The 17,509-nt window shown below is 47.0% G+C and overlaps 1 protein-coding gene across 4 annotated transcripts in view; it reads left to right on the top strand.

Annotated features, from left to right (window-relative positions):
• Positions 1-17,509, top strand: part of PolQ (DNA polymerase theta) — a 241,147-nt gene that overhangs the window by 115,486 nt on the left and 108,152 nt on the right. For all 4 annotated transcript variants that reach the window (XM_070522614.1, XM_070522613.1, XM_065438973.1 and 1 more), the window contains 2 exons: positions 13,977-14,158; positions 16,605-16,890. In XM_070522614.1, coding sequence (XP_070378715.1) covers positions 13,977-14,158; positions 16,605-16,890 — 468 coding nt within the window. The remainder of the gene's footprint in view (positions 1-13,976; positions 14,159-16,604; positions 16,891-17,509) is intronic.

The raw sequence follows: 17,509 nt of genomic DNA, 5'->3' as shown, positions 1-17,509 counted from the left end.
ACTGTGTCCTTGTCAATTGTGCGCGCAAAAATATTTTACTATGGATGGCAGAAGACTAGATGGGGTGATGAAATTAAGAAATTCGCAAGTGGTAGTTGGAATCAGGTGGCGCAGGACAGGGTTAATTTGAGATGACAAGGAGAAGCCTTCGTCCTGCAGTGGACATATAATAAGTTGCTGCTGTTGCTGATGATGATATTGACACATGTACTTTAGCTTTATCAGGCGACCATTTCTCACCACCTAACAAATGTTATCGCACAGTGCAGGACGCGCTTGCATGTGTGGGAAGTTTCTGGAATGTTATCGATGGTTCCATCTACTGTCTGTGACTGAACCTTGTGTAATCTTATTGCATGTGTGCGCGACGCGAATAATGTAGAACTTTGTGGAAGGCGCGCGGGTCCCAGCGATTAGTCTAGAACATTCGACGATTGATGTATAAAAACCGATGCGCTTGACCGGCTGATCAGATTTTCGACGATCGCCGACTGTGTTTGCCGCTATCGTTGTGCTTTAAGTGCAGCCTGTCTTTGTGGGCACAGGTTTGCCCATAAAAAGCTAGTTTTGTCTTTCGCAGTATTGCTACTGTATTCTTTAACGTCACTACCACGTGACATCTGGTGGAGGTGCTTTTCGTCCATGTACCGGACGACCCCACAAGCTGTGATCCAAGCCCGGACCGCAAGGAGAGCACCAACGTAGTTCCAGACTATCGAGCAAGCCGACGTCTACTGCAGCTGCCCCCGGCGCACGGACTTCTACCTGAGAAGACCAAAAAGATTGTGGCCAAGACAACCACAATGGCAGCCCAGTGTCACCCGTTGTACTTCAACAACCCAGAGAGCCCCCTACCTTCCGTGGAGCTACGTAGGAGGATACGGAAACCTGGCTTGAAACCTTCGAAAGGATCTCGACCTTTAACAACTGGACATCTGAGGATAAGCTACGACATGTGTACTTCTCCTTGGAAGATGCCGCGAGGACTTGGTTCGAGAACCGGGAGTCCACCCTTGCAACATGGGACCTCCTCTGCAGTAACTTCCTGAGGACGTTCACAAGCGTTGTCCGAAAAGAAAGGGCCGAAGTTCTGCTGGAAACCCGAGGCTAACTACCCAATGAGACCATCGCCATTTTCACAGAAGAGATGACCTGTCTTTTCCGGCATGCCGGCCTGGAAATGTCCGAAGAGAAAAAAGTATGTTTCTTGATGCAAGGCGTAAAGCAAGAACTTTTCGCCGGACTAATCCGAAACCCACCAAAGACCATAGCTGAGTTCCTGACAGAGGTTACGATAATTGAGAAAACTTTAGAAATGCGCACTAGGCAATATAACCGCCAAGTGCTCGCGCCTCAGCGCGCCATCTAAGCGCTGGGCTCCGTTGATCTCCAAGAGACCATCAGGGCCATTGTGCGCGAAGAACTGCGCAAGGTCTTGCCTTCGTCAACAGCCACAACTAGCTTCGATCGCTGAAATCGTGAAAGATGAAGTTCAGCGATCGCTGGGAGTTCCTGAGGTGCAACCTCAATTACCACATCCCCAGCCAGAAGTGATGACCTACGCCTTCGTCGCACGCCGTCAAGGTCCCCCTCTGCAACCGCGCCAGGGCCCTGTAACGCCGCAATTCCGTTGTCCGCCACCGCAGCCGCCAGCACGGCCACCCGTCGCCCAGCGCACCTACGCGAGGAAGACGGACATTTGGCACGCCCCCGACCACCGCCCGCTCTGCTACCACTACGGCGAAGCCGACCATGTGTACCGCCGATGCCCATACCGCCACCTGGGATTGCGAGGCTTCACCGTTAACGCACAGCGCCCGAGGGAAGGTGAACGCCCTCGTGCCATCGCCCACTACCTCGCCACTACTCAGTGGAGCCCTCGACCACCGTCCCGTTCGTCATCACCAGGCCGCTACCTGTCGCCACAGCGCCGTCCATACACTGGCCCAGCCCAGGGCCGGTCAGCGAGCCCATATCCGGAAAACTAAAAGCAGCAACGTGTGTGATTGCTGTTCGTCGAACTGACGAAGATCCTCCGCCGCTGACCAAGATGTCGAAGAAACTACCTCGACGACATAACGACATGCTGCCGTTCTGACGAAGGGTGGAAGCAAAGAATATGTCAACAAAAGACGACCTGACGACATACCATACCAGCCACAGGTCAACGCGACACAGCCGTAATCCGACGCCAAGACCTAACTGTAATGCAAGACAAAGAACCACCGACCTCGACGTGCTTCTCGACGGCCACACAGTCACCGCCTTAGTCAACACAGGGGCCGATTACTCCGTCATGAGTGGACACATCGCCGCCCAGTTGAAGAAGGTTAAGACTGCATGGGAGCCCCCTCAAATTCGGACCGCTGGAGGCCACCTCATCACGCTGACTGGGATCTGCATGGCAAGAATTACCGTTCATGACCGGACTTACCCTGCCACCTTCGTTATCCTCCAACAGTGTTCACGAGACGTCATTCTCGGCATGGACTTCCTGAACCAACGCAGCGCAATCATCAACCTGAAGTCGAAGTCGATAACGCTGTCGGAAGATCGAGCGATACGGCCGGAGAGCTCTCGTAGTCACCATGCCTTAAGCTTGCTCGAAAGTCAAGTCAGCATCCTGCCTCGCTCCAGCATTGTCATTTCCGTCGGCACCAAAACACCTGCTGACGTAGAAGGCGTCATCGAGGGTGACCAACATCTACTGCAATATCGTGAAATTTGCGTCACAAGAGGGATCGCTCGACTGCACGAAGGAAAAACTAAAGTGTTGCTGACAAATTTCAGCCAGGAGTTCGAACACGGGGCAACAAGGGCACTACGATCGCGTACATCAAGGAAATTCTGGAAACCAGTAATGCGTTCTCTCCGGTTCTGTTGCATCTACCCCGACGACCATAGTTCCCGAACCAGACTCAGACTTAAATCCAAGTCTCCCCATCAGCAAGCAGCAACAGCTCAGAAGTCTTCTCCGACGATACAAGGACTGCTTTTCGACGTCATCGAGGATACGACAAACACCAGTTGCAAAGCATCGCATAATAACCGAAGAGTGCGCTCAACCACTCCGCCAGAGCCCTTACCGAGTTTCGACGCGTGAACGTGATGCCATTAGGCAACAAGTCGACGAAATGCTCCGCGACGACATCATCCAGCTGTCGTAAAGCCCATGGACATCTCCTGTTGTCCCGGTGAAGAAAAAGGACGGAACCCTACGTGTCTGCGTCGATTATCGTCGACTGAACAAGATCAAGAAGAAGGATGTGTACCCCCTTCCACGGATAGAGGAGGCATTGGATCGGCTCTGCAACGCTAAATACTTCTCGTCGATGGACCTCAAGTCTGGCTACTGGCAAATAGAAGTCGACAAGAGAGATCGCGAAAAGACTGCCTTCATCACGCCAGACGGCCTGTACGAGTTGAAGGTCATGCCATTCGGACTGTGCTCGGCGCCTGCAACGTTTCCAGCGCGTCATGGACACGGTGTTAGCAGGATTGAAGGGGCAGACCTGTCTTGTTTACTTGGATGACGTCGTCGTCTTTGCTAGAAATTTCGACGATCACCTTAGGCGGCTTGCGACAGTACTAGAGGCCATCAAATCATCAGGGCTCACTCTCAAGCCAGAAAAGTGCCTCTTCGCTTACGATGAGCTTCTGTTTCTAGGCCACGTCATCAGCAAATCCGGAGTACGCCCCAAGCCGCAGAAAACAGCTGCCATCGCAAGGTTCCCGCAGCCCATCGACAAGAAGGCAGTGCATAGATTCCTTGGCATGTGTGCCTACTACAGGCGCTTTGTCAAGGACTTTTCACGTATCGCTGAGCCGCTAACGCATCTAACCAAATCTGATGTCGAGTTCAAGTGGGAAACGCCGCAGGCTGATGCATTTCAAGAACTAAAACGACGCATGCAGTCACCGCCGGTACTTGCACATTTTGACGAAGACGCCGATACCGAAATCCACACTGACGCCAGTAGCATAGGCCTCGGTGCCATCCTAATCCAGAAGAAAAACGGACATAAACAGGTGATATCTTATGCTAGCCAGTCGCTTTCAAAAGCAGAAGACAATTATTCTACGACTGAAAAGAATGCCTCGCCATCATTTGGGCTACCGGAAAATTCCGCTCTTAACTATATGGCAGGCCATTCAACGTCGTCAGCGACCATCCCGCATTGTGTTGGCTAGCTAACTTAACGGGCCCTTCAGGACGGTCGGCGAGGTGGAGCCTCAGACTGCAAGAATATGATGTCACGGTAGTCTACAAGTCCGGACGAAAACACTCAGACGCCGACTGCCTATCAGCCGCCCCCATCGATCCCCTGCCAGAAGACGATGAGGATGATGCCTTCCTCGGAATAATAAGCGCAGAAGACTTCACTAAACAGCAATGAGCAGACCCGGAGCTAAAAGGCCTCGTCGAGTATTTGGAAGGGAACACCGACCTAGTACCTAGGGCATTTAAGCGTGGATTGTCTTCATTCACATTAAAAAACAACCTGCTCGCAAAGAATAACTTCACATCAGTATGCGCCAGCTACCTTCTTGTTGTTCCGTCAGCGTTGTGTCCAGAAGTACTGTACGCCCTACATGACGATCCAACCGCTGGGCACCTCGGATTCTCCCGAACGCTGTCGAGGATACAGGAAAGATATTACTGGCCGCGTCTGACCACCGACGTCGCCCGTTACGTCAAGACATGCCGGGACTGTCAGCGAGGCAAGACACCACCGACAAGGCCAGCAGGATTACCACAGCCGATCAAACCTCCTTGCTGACCATTTCAGCAGATCAGGATGGATTTGTTGGGACCGTTTCCGGCGTCAACATCCCGAAATAAGTGGATTGTTGTGGCGACGGACTATCTCACTTGCTTCGCTGAAACTAAAGCTACCGAAAGGCAGCGCAGCCGAAGTGGTGAAATTTTTCATCGAGAACATTCTGCTGCGACATGGTGCCCCAGAAGTCCTCATCACGGATAGAGGAACAGCATTTACAGGAGAGCTCACCCAAGCCATTCTGCAATACAGCCATACAAGCCACAGGAGGACAACTGCCTACCACCCGCAGACGAATCGTCTCACGGAGCGCCTGAACAAGACCCTCGCCGACATGCTAGCAACGTACATTGACGTCGAACACAAGACATGGGACGCAGTCCTGCCGTACATAACCTTTGCTTACAACACGGCGGTGCAAGAAACAACACAGCTCACGCCATTTAAGCTGGTTTACGGCAGGAACCCGACAATGACGCTCGATGCCATGCTGCCGCATGTCACCGACAAAGAGAATCTTGATGTTACGACCTATCTCCAGCACGCTGAAGAAGCCCGGCAGCTCGCCCGCCTACGGATCAAGAACCAGCAGTGTACCGACAGCCGACACTACAACCTCTGACGACGCTTCGTCGAGTACCAGCCCGGTGACCGTGTTCAGGTTTGGACCCCTATGTGCCGACGAAGACTGAGCGAGAAGCTTTTGCTTTGCTATTTCGGACCGTACAAGATCATCCGACGTATTGGCGCACTGGACCATGAGGTCGTGCCAGATGGCATTTCGCTATCTCAGTGGCGCTGTTCACAACCTGAAATAGTCCACATTGTGCGACTCAAGCCGTACTACCAGCGTTATTGACCTCTGAGACTTCGCGTAACTGACCTTTGTACTTTGTTTCTTTTCATTGTTTTGTCACTTTTATTTAATATGTGTCCTTTTGTGTTTTGCTCTCTTATATTCGTAGCATCGGGACGATGCTTTTTAAGAGGGGGGTAATGACACGTGTACTTCTTTATCTTTATCAGGCGACCACTTCTCACCACCTAACAAATGTTATCGCACAGCACAGGACGCGCTTGCATGTGTGGGAAGTTTCTTGAATGTTATCGATGGTTCCATCCACTGTCTGTGACCGAACCTTGTGTAATCTGATTGCATGTGTGCGCGACGCGAATAATGTAGAACTTTGTGGAAGGCGCACGGGTCCCAGCGATTAGTCTAGAATATTCGACGATTGATGTATAAAAACCGACGCGCTTGACCCGCTGATCAGATTTTCGCCGATCGCCGACTGTGTTCGCCGCTATTGTTGTGCTTTAAGTGTAGCCTGTCTTTGTGGGCACAGGTTTGCCCAATAAAAGCTAGTTTTGTCTTTCACAGTATTGCTACTGTGTTCTTTAACGTCACTACCACGTGACAATATTACAACTTGTGGATGCAACTTCATGTCAAATCACATATTACTTGTGCACATTGGAGCTTTCAGTGAAGGGCGGCATACTATATTTTGGTCGCAAGCACAGGTTATGTGCTGTGGCTGCGGGTCATAGAAGCATGTCACACCGCTTGTTTGGTAGTGAATAGGTTCAGATCACTGGTGCCTTTCATGTAATGAATACGTCATATTTCACTACATATAAGTATGAGACTTTACAATGGATTGCATAGTGCATACCTACATAACTGTCTTTCATATGTGGTGCACAGATATGTTTTGGTTGTGGATGCCATCGTGAGAGAAGTCTCTCTAGCCTTTGCAGTGCTACCTGCTTGGTATGAAATGGATTATAGAGACCGGTGTCTCTGACATGTGGAAGGCATAGCCTTTTGTGTGACTATGGGGCTGCATTCAGATGGAGTCACACCGGACAGTAGTAAATCACGCATTAAAGCTGTGCACATCCTGTTTTGACTGGTCATACAAACTCCAGATGTGCATTATCTTACACAATAAAGAATCTAGTAGCTTCCCTGCAGAACCTAATGTTTGAAACATAAGTCTGTGCACCATGAAAAGCTAGCAAAGATAGAGGTTTCTGATATCAATACTAAATAAAAACAATGCCACTTCTACTCAGCTGAAATTATGTTGAACCAGGAATGTCGAAAACAAGCATGATTTCTTGGCATGGTCTCCGAAATCGAATAGTGCTTGTGCACTCAATATCTCAAAAGATTTGCGTCACATCTGCGAACCACCATCTAAGTTTGGGTCGTCTGGTTAGGCACTATTTAAATGCTGTCAAAAAAGAATGTCAATTATTAGCCCTGCAATAGTTCTGTCAAGATTGCTTAAATGGTATGTACCATACTTTTTTAAAGCCAATTTAACCTCAGTGGAATTTTTGTCAGTTTGCCTTAAACAATGTAATGTTTGCAAATGTCCTGTTTTCCTGTGTGTGACCCTTTTGCACCATGGCCTCATGACAAGCTTTAAGCCTGGAAAGTATTTAAATTTCGGTCCAGTATGAAATTGAAAAGATAAAATCAACAAAGAAAAAGTTGTTTATGGTAATAATAACCTTTCTTTAACATTTGCTTGAACTATTAGTTCTCATCTGCAGTGGCCGCATTTCGCTGGGGGCAAAATTCAAAAGTCCTCACTCATCAAGCTTTGCGTGCACCTTAAAGCACCTATCACTACAGCGTCTCTCATGGTTGTATCATTTAGAATGTCAAACCTCATTAGCCAATGGATGCTTTTAGTTATTTAGTCATGTATAGTTTTTGTGGTGGGGATGGAATCTGGGTATCCCAGTAAAACACTTCTTCCCTAGATCATCCCAATCGTGTCCCAATGTCCGTATACCATTCAGAGATGAATAGGACATTTGCTGAACGTCTAGTTTTGGATATCCTACCTCGGATGTTCTAAAAATATTGTACATGGACCTGTTCCGGATATCCTGCCACGGATGTCACAGGATATCACACATGGATCTTTTTTGGCATACACGTGAATGTTTGTTCTCCAGGGAGGCTTTGTATATGAGTTTCCTCATAACAAAGTTATCTTTCCTCATGTGTTCAAATAACAATAAATTAAATAACAATTTGAAGTTATCATGTCTGCAGCCCATTTCTACATTGTAGTTTGTGAATTTTATGATGCAATTTCTCTTGAAAAGCTCAATTAGTTCAATGAGACACTTACACATAGTGGAAGGCCTAGAAAAATGAGTATACTGCAATTCCATCCACATGCGTGCATGACATGCTCACATAATGTATCCATTCTTGATGTGTGGGTGCTCTGCCCATTGCATCTGTCACACAGTGTGCAGCAAACATAATAGACATTATAGCAAACACTGTGCAAATGTCAAGATGTCCCTTGCGGACATGCAAGGGTTGTCCATGGGACACAGAAAGTGTGGTCAAACAGTCACATGAGGGATGTCCACAGGATGTATTCGACACATCCATAGGATATCCATGTCCATGCAGTGCATGTCCACAGGATATCCATAGGATGTCAATGCTGTCACTGGGATGTAGGCAAAAAGATGAAGCATGACAAATTTGGAGAAGTAATACGTCATCTAAGGTAAACTAAGGGTGTGCAAATATCAAATGTTTTGAATACAAATTGAATATTACCTACCTTTAAATGTGGAATAATGATATGGACATGCATTTATTAGCAAGTTTGGTTATTTTGATATGTTGGAACATCATAATTACATTGTCATCGGTAAAAAAAAATTGACAGTAAGCCATTACACTAAAAGATTGTGTGATTGACTCATGTTAACTTGGAAAATGGAGTACAGTCACCGACCATTTATTCGGACCTCAGGGGGACTGCGGAAATGTGCGAATAAACAGGTGTCTGAAGAAGCAGATTAAAAAAAAAAATCCTTTATTTCCACGCACTTATTTGGGCTCAGCAGTAGGCTTGAAGAAATCGTGAATGCGCCGTTGCACGCTGTTCCGTTTACGCGCAATCAAATAAGCCTGAATTTCGGAGAGGATCATACGATTGCTATAGGCGGCTGCAAGCACAGTCACTGCTTGTACACGCTCCGCAGGCGACGGCAGCGTAGCACATGGTCCGTCATCTTCCGACTCGGAGTCATCGTCTGGCGGTGCAGCAGAAACCTGACGAATGATCTCACCGTTGTCGAGTTCTGCGCATGTCAGTACAGCAGTGTCAGTACCTGTGAAACTGTCAAATAAGATGGTGTCAGGAATCGCAATGCAACCACTGCGCAGGTCTCGGCAGAACGATTTCGGCGTCAGTAGGGAGCACATCAGAAGGCGACAAGTCCTAGGCCTCCCGACAACCGCTCACCGGCATTCCCCAGCGCAGTCTGCGCGGGCGCTGTCGGTGCCATTAGACACTTGACGCGATGTTTCAGTATACCGTGTTGGATCACCGAAACCCCGACGCATCACACAAAGCAACAACCACTACGCCGTCACGCTGGCACCAGTCGCACTAACGAAAAATGTGGCATACTTGCAGCGTCGTGGTAATGCCTATAGTGGAACGCCCATTACCTGCGAGATCTGTACTACCAGCCCCAGGTTTCGCTTCGGCATGTATGCGATAGTGAATCCGCCATCGCTCTTATCCAGAAATGTTTTAACAGGCATGCGATATGCTGCATGGAGGTGCGATATGGGCATGTGATGGGGAGCTGGCACATTTGCATGGTTAGGTCGCATAGAGAGGCATTGCTACTGAGGATTGGTCCATTAGGACCGATCCTCTGGAAAGAGGATTCTTCTGGAACTCCTAGAAAGAGCATTCTTACTGCAGTGGGATTCATGCACGCAGTCATCCCCATCCTGCTTCATTGAGCTCCAAGCACAACCTCGCTGTCTGCAAACCCGTGCCCTTTGCTATTGAACAGCTGGCTTTTCTGCATAGCTTAGACGTCTAGTGACTGAGCGTGCTTTATGTGCAAAATTTCGCCAGCAGCGCGAAATCATCACGAAATTTAGCACAAAATCAGACCCATTCTTAGATTAAGTAAAAATCAATGTTAACAACTGTGTTTGCTCCTGCACAGCCCAAAATATATTTGATTTGTTTTGTGTTGTATTGCCGTTCGGTGAACAAAGAGGCGTGCCCGTGTGGAGCGCGCATAGGTGTAATCAGATCAGGCTGAGAGTTGGGTAGGAACCGTTTCTAATAAACACAGCAGGTGTATATAAGTAGCTCTGTGACGTCACAATCCAAAACATTGACTGAAAGATCGGAGACTTTACTCAGAGATTTGTGACACCACATCATCTCCTCCTAGAAAGAAAGGAGAGACGTAGGATCCTATGTGTATAATACAAGAGTACATGACCAAATGATACAGAATTAATGGCACAATTGCATTGGGAATATGATCGTTATACAGTGCAAAGGCACTGAACAGTTTCGGCATGCAATAAGACATGCGTAAGATTGACTAGTAAAAATACAATTGACTGCTATGGTTCAAAGTAAGGATTTGATGCACAGCCATGAAGACCGTTGTAAACATTTGTGCCATATGAAAATAGGAACCTTATACAATGGCTATCACAGGCATGACTGCAGGAACAAATTCATTATTACTATGCTGGGATGATTTCACATTGTGCGATGCCCTGAACAGAATTCAGGCTATAACTTGTACATGAAGTAAGGCTAATGAGTACGCATTTGACCCGTTTAAGTAGCATTTAACAAGCAGGTATGAGAAATATGTTATTCAGGGTGACATCACATGGTGCTCCTTCGCACACTGTATTATAAAAGAAAAACATAAAAGTATTGCAGTTTATTGTAAAATAATGATGTATGCAAGAAAGTAATATACATATATTAAGGTATGTAGTCCTTAAAACGAGCCCGTCACTTTCGGCTACATTTGGGAGGAGAGCATGCAGGACGTACGGATGAACTTATCTTCACTGCTGGAGCCTTAACCGACTCGGTGACATCAGCAGAGTTTGAGTCTCGGGGCTCATCTAAGTGCTCTTCTGCAAAGTTTGAGAATGAACAATGTTCAGTATGTGAGGTAGTGGAGCATGACAGCTCAGTTAAAAGCCCATCAGGCATGATTGAAGACAATGCATTGGGGCTGGGCACTACAGCCATTTGTTGTGAAGGTACCTCGACTGAGCCAGTCTGCTCAGTTACACACTCTTGAAGGAACTTAAGGAGCGAAGCATGGGACCTGCGCACTTCAGCCATTTGTTGTGAAGGTGCCTGTACTGAACTTTGTTCAGCTACACACTCCTGAGTGGATTCAAGGAGAGAAGCATGTTGGCTGGGCACATGCACATCAGCCGGTATCTTACAGCGTGCCTGATCTTACCCCTCCCCCCCCCCCCCCCAAAAGGAGATGATTTGTATCGCGACGCATGACGTTGTAGGTGCCGTTCGACGAACAAAGGGGCATTTTTGGGCAGAGCACTCATAGCTGTAATCAGACCGGGCTGTAAGTTGGGCAGGAACTGTTTTTAATAAATACAGCAGGTGTATATAAGGAGCTCCGTGACGTCATACTACATGGTCAAATGATGCAGGCACGTTGCACCTACCACTTAAGAATCCAAAACGTTGACTGAGAGATTGAAGACATGACTCGGAGCTTTGTGATACATTTTGAATACTTGTATCCAACAAAATATTTGCAAATTTTAAAATCCCTAGTTTTTGAATATATAGCGGAGCGTGAGAGCGTAGCTCGGTCAAGGGCAGTACATTTAAGAAGTTGAGTTTCACTGGGTCATGGAGCAATGGCATGGACCAATGGCATGGACCCTAGAAGATGGGCTGAAGAGTGGATGGCGACGGTTGACGATGGGGTAGCACCAAGTTGGCTATGAAGAAGTGCTATAATTGAAACCGTGGCTAGATGCAATTGCAAGTGTGCAAGCTATTACATGTGCCCGCCTTCGTTGTTTACTGTATGGTGAAGCATAGCTTGCTTGATTATACTCTATCTCACTAGTAACTTGTAGTACTGTTGAAGGCATGAGGTGTACACAGACAATATCATTGCGCAGTAAAATATAGTGCTGGGTGTAACTGTCTGAATATTGGCAGTATTAGAGAGCTTTAGCTTTGCCAATTGGTACATGACGCAGCACAATGAAATGTTTGATATGATATGTCATATGTTAGACCTTCTGCATATGCATGTCGTGTTCCGCAAATTTGTGTGGTAATTAACAGAGATCTCGTAGCAACATGGCAGCGCGCATACAGGCCAGACTGTCTGATTCTATCCAACTATTATTACTTGCTCTCTGGCCTGGCAGGAAGAATAAATTGTAAAACTAGCCATTGCGTAGTCTCATCTCACGCTGAGGGCAAAGCATTAGGTGTGTTTTGCCATTATTATTGAGATCAGCTGTTCCTTTTGACGCTGCCAGGACTATGGAGGTGATGTTGAGCCATAAAAGTGATTTGATTTTCACTTCCCAGATGGTGCCACAGCATTAGCGCTCATGATGTGCTGACGATGCTGAATGCTCTGAACGCCATTCACTGCATCATTAATTTACTACTCTGCTCTAGTACACTACAAGATGACAGTGGCGAGCAGGTGCCAGCTAGGTGCCTAGCAGACCATGCATAGTGGGTGAACATATTTAGAGGGGGCATCTGCCGCTACTATTCACTAAGGAGGCTGCAAGTAACTGCCGGGAAAAAACCTAGATGAAGCGAAGCCCCCCTGTTGGATTCGTGTAAATGTGGCTTGTGGTTACAGTGCTAAAACATTTGTTGCGTCAGCGCACCCATGTGTCGACGGGATGGCGCGCTTACACAAAGCAGACGACGCTGTGTGCCTGAACACCTCTTGAGGGGCTCGCGCCTTTCCTATTGGCTAAGGAGTCCTGCGTTCCACAGTGCTACAAGGAATTACTGAGATAAGAGTATAATTTGTAGTATTCAAGGGGGGGGGGGGGGGGTGAGGGATAAGAAGTAACAGTGCAAAGTGTTATTTTGAATGATCCAGACCACAAAATTTGATCTTGCTTTGAAACTTCAACAAGAACAAAGCAATGGTAAATGCAAAGTTACTTTTTTATTATGTGTAGGAAAAAATTCATGTCTCTGCACAGTTACTGAACGATAATGCAGGCACCAATAATTTGGATGTACTTGATTATTCCGACAGCGTTGCAGCCCTGCCACTGGCCTAATAGACACAAGGTATAAGCAGGGCCAAAATGTTGGCCATGTTGCCCATGCCATTCAATATTTCAGACTCTGCCCTCACAACCACGTGCTAATTCAACCTCCGAGTCAAGCAGAAACAGTGATAACTTTCTGGGGATACGATGCCATCATGGCCACTTTTGCCTCCCTAACGCTGAAACTAGCAAAACCTAGTCGATTCAGTAGTCTCGAACCGTGTTGCTGACTACACCCAAATCGTGGGAGAAGCCAAGCTAAACCGCTAAATTGTGAAGGCTGCATTTGTGCTTTATCATGCGAGTTTCATGTGACCAGCATTTAGTAACATAGTTCTGGGCAACTTCTCTGATTTATACGGATTAAGAGTTTTTGTTGCTCAAAATCGACAAGGAGCTTCAAACAGCACCAAATCCATCTTCAACGTCAGCTCTGACTAGCATAGTGAATTTCGGTGACCGTTGTGGAGAAGCCCATGATCATTTGGCTATCAAAACATGGTTGACCTGTTGCCAAGGGATGGAAATTTGGTGCACGCATCGTATGCACTTTCGTCTATTTATAGCAACAGCACGACAATGGTCAAAATACAAATTGACCGGGTCACAGGCAAGCATATGTAGGTGCAGTAACACATTGATGAGCTATTTTTAATCTTTATAGAATAATATCACTTATTTCCTTGCAATTTCTTGAGTTTCTTGATCGTCTTGAATTTTTTTCGCTTGAATTAACAGGAGGCAAATTAACGAGTCTATTGTACAAGGTAATTAGTTGTATCAATGTTTGTTATATCAAAGTTCCACTAAACTAAATAGGCGTTTCATTTAACAGCGACCACCCTGTACATTTCACAGTGGCTATTGCCACAATGTTAAAAGGCATCATCATGAGCTATGTACTACATAGCAGCACATTGAGCACAAGAACAGAAGCGGGATAAGAACGTTCGCTGGCAACGAAAAACGGGCAAGGTGCCCGTGTCACTTGCAGTAGCCGTAGTAAAGGGGCTTACGATAATTCATTGAACCACCTTGTGATTTTCAAATGTCCACCTAAACAGGGGAAGGTGGGGATCGACGCTACCGTCCCAGCCAGCTGGGTCGTGCTGTGCTCGCATCGGGGCTTTCACCTGATGACGCGCTGGCCATGGTCGGTGAGCTGGAGCGTGCCCGGCGCTGCCTGGCCCTTGACAGTGACTTGCACCTGGTGTACCTGGTCACACCTGGACACCTTGGTACACAGGTGAGTAGTGTGCAGAGATGGCTGCTGCTAGCGAATTTTAGTTGGCCAATCCATCATTCATTATTACACAGACAGTATTAAAGTCGTTTGCCACAAATGCTGTGTTGCTAAATATATTGTGTCTTTGCTCTGCTATGTTCTGTAAACATAAAGTCATCTCTGAAATCTCCTGCCCTCCTTTGTGTGTCATGGAAAGAAGGGCCTTCCATCTGCTTTCATGTTGCCTTCAAGTCGGAGCATTGTGCCGCATTTGCACTTTGATTGCACCAAGCTCTCGCTGGACTGATTTGCTTGTTACTGTGTTAGCAGACATGTAGTGTTTAAGCATTCACCTTGTTCATTACTGGATTTCTACCAATACTATAATGTGAGAGGCGAAAACTGCCAGCTCGGAAAATACCAAAAAGCCAACTGTTTTGATCGTAGCACAAGGTAACAAGATGCAATACAGCTGCGCCAGAAGGCTTGGGGTGAGGCCCTTAAGTGTAACACAATGCACGACGGCATGGGGTACCTGCTCGTGCAATATGTTTGCGCAGCAGTGATGCATGGATGCATAATGTTGTTGTGGGTTGCGCTGTTAGATTCTCATTGTATTAGGAGTCTGTATTTTTGCCGCCCATACATAGTATGCCTTCTCATGGTAACTTGTGCACTTTTGCACCATAGCCACCATTTCCTGTTGTTGCACTAAGTCTCATTATTTGCAGACCTATGCCTCCTGTCAGTGATATGTTGAGGTTGTTTTTCTTCAAAGCTTGACTGCTTAGCAATTGAGATTGCAACATTTTAATTGGGAAATAGGGAAAAAAATGTTGTCTAAAATGTGGCAGCCACGACATGTTTGCAGGTCTTACAATTGCTTCCAGTGCCTTTCGTGTGCAAAAGCATGGTGTTTGAGATTGGTTTCCATTACTCTGAGGGTGCCATTGCTGGTTGTGTGCGATTTGGACACCACCTATTTGTGTCTCATGCTATGTTCAGAGTAGAATCCACTGTTTAGCTGGTACACGACTTAAAAGAGTGGGAAAAAGGCATGTACTACAAAGATGGAACCAAACCCTCTGTCCTTCTGATCCACACCTTTTAAGTTTTATTCTTCTTTAAGTCTTCAAGTTTTCATTTGGAGCATGATTTGGAATAAAACTCAATATACCTCTTGAGGCTGGGAACTCAGCGAGAAAAACATGCATGAAGCTAGTGTATATATGGTGGGTAGCAGTTGCAACACAGTATATAGTCGAACCTCGATATATCGAACACAGTGGTGATCGTGGCATAGTTCGATATAGCCATATATCGATATATAAAATCACATAAACGACGCATCAGAAATTTCTGCAAATCAATCAATGAACCAAGGGCATGATCGGGGATTGTTGCTCGGAGCGCGCATTTAGTTGCACAGCGCAATTGGCCTAGGCCGTGCCGACTTCGTCAGCCGTGCGAAGTCAGGGCGGTCTGGGCCAATTGTGTGCTCCGAACAACGATTCCCGATTGCGCCCCAATCATGGCGCAGTAAATACTTACTTGAAGCTTCACACAAAGTATTTATTTATTTTGCTGAAAGTACTGCAGCAGTGTTGCCTGCTTCTTACTGACAGCTGCGTGCTTAAATACGGGAGTGTTCAACATAGTCTAAACAATCCACAATGGGTAGGCCGGTGCTCTCTATAGCGCCACAGTAGCGGCGTAGAAGGGCCAAAGCTGCTACAGCCCCAGTTGAAGCCAGGAGCGGGGCAACATCAACACCTGTGGGATCAACCTCAGCAGCGTCTTCATCTGGCCGCTATTTCCATGGCAATCTCTGCGTCCCTCAATCGAGGCATTTTGAAACACTGTCAATAACAAAGTATTAAGTGGCGTCTGCCAAGACATCTAAGAGTGAGTCCAGTGAGCGCGCATTGTCGCATGTCTTTCAAACTAAAGTCTACTAGACTCTAATGTAAACCGCTAGTTCTTGCGAAGGGTGGCAGGCACAGAGTGTGGCACCGAGGAGGACTCTGTGCGGCAAGTGCAATGCATTGTTGACATTGTCGAACTAGCCAAACTGCCGCGTGTGTGCACTGCTACGTTCAAATGGCGACTTCAGTGCGATTGATGTGTGCAGCTATAGTGCGCAGCAGTCGGGAACGCCCATTGCTCCACCGCTATTTTCGAGGGTGTTGCGGGAAAGCTCACCGCCTGTCGACAGAACACGCACGGTCTGGGATGGCGGAGTTCGATATATCCATTTTACGTCCAACTCCATTCGAAATAAATGATCAAAAATGCAGGTTATTTTCCAGGTGATATGGAAAGTGTTTGATATACGCAATAATTTGATGTATTTGATATATCGAGATTTGGCTGTAGTTTCTTATGGCTTGGCTGCTGGGTAGTGCAAAGCGTTGTAACTCTAGGACAACTTAGAATTGTCGCCTAGGTTCAAGCAAGCTCCTTGCAGCTGGGCTCGCTGGACTGGGGCCGCTACCAGGAACTGTGGGAGCGGCTGTCGGCCGCACAACGGCGAGTCGCGGGCCTGGTGGGTGTCGACGAAGCGTGCATAGCGCGGGCGGCTGCTGGCCGAGTGCCGCCCCCTGGTGGCCTCCTGGACGGGTGCCGGCGCTTCTACCTGGCACTTGCCCTGGAGCGACTGGCCTCCGAACGCCCCCTGGCGGAGGTGGCACGCATGTTCGCTTGCCCTCGTGGCTTGCTCCAGTCGCTACAGCAAGGAGCCGCCACCTTTGCCGGTACGCTTTTCGTACTATTGACACGTGTGCTTATTTATCCTTTGCTTGGGGGCTGCATTTCACCCACTAACAACTTAAAGTCAGCGCAAGACGTGCCTGCATGATTGGAACTTACTGGAATTTATCTATGATTCTATTCGTTGTCTGTTGTCACTGAAGCTTCTATAATCTAACCGTGTGCGCGACGCGAGATGCATGTAAAATTGCCACGCAACTGGCCGCTCGAGGCTCTTTGTGTGCATTTGCAGGCTACTTTCGCGCTCTGAAAAACACTTTTATGTAGCACGTATTGAGCAACAGAAAGCTGTATCAGGAGATTGTCATGTTGCTCTACAATTTTCTCATTGACACTTTTCATCTAACTATAATATTGAACATGTTTATTAATTAAGACTAATGTAATTAGGCAGAATGAAAAGAATAATTTGGGTATCTCGAAGCAATGGCAAACAACAACATTAGCTATGGGGCCTTCTTTTAAACTCTGGCTAAAGTTAGCTGGGACACCTTGTACAATATGTGTACACTCACTCGCTCACACACACACACACATAGTTAGACCTCAATATAACAATCTTCAATATAACGAAATTCTTGATATAACAAAGTACTTAACTTT

This window comes from Dermacentor albipictus, chromosome 7, assembly GCF_038994185.2.
Source record: "Dermacentor albipictus isolate Rhodes 1998 colony chromosome 7, USDA_Dalb.pri_finalv2, whole genome shotgun sequence".
Lineage (NCBI taxonomy): Eukaryota > Metazoa > Arthropoda > Arachnida > Ixodida > Ixodidae > Dermacentor > Dermacentor albipictus.
This window is presented reverse-complemented; position numbering and strand designations above follow the sequence as displayed.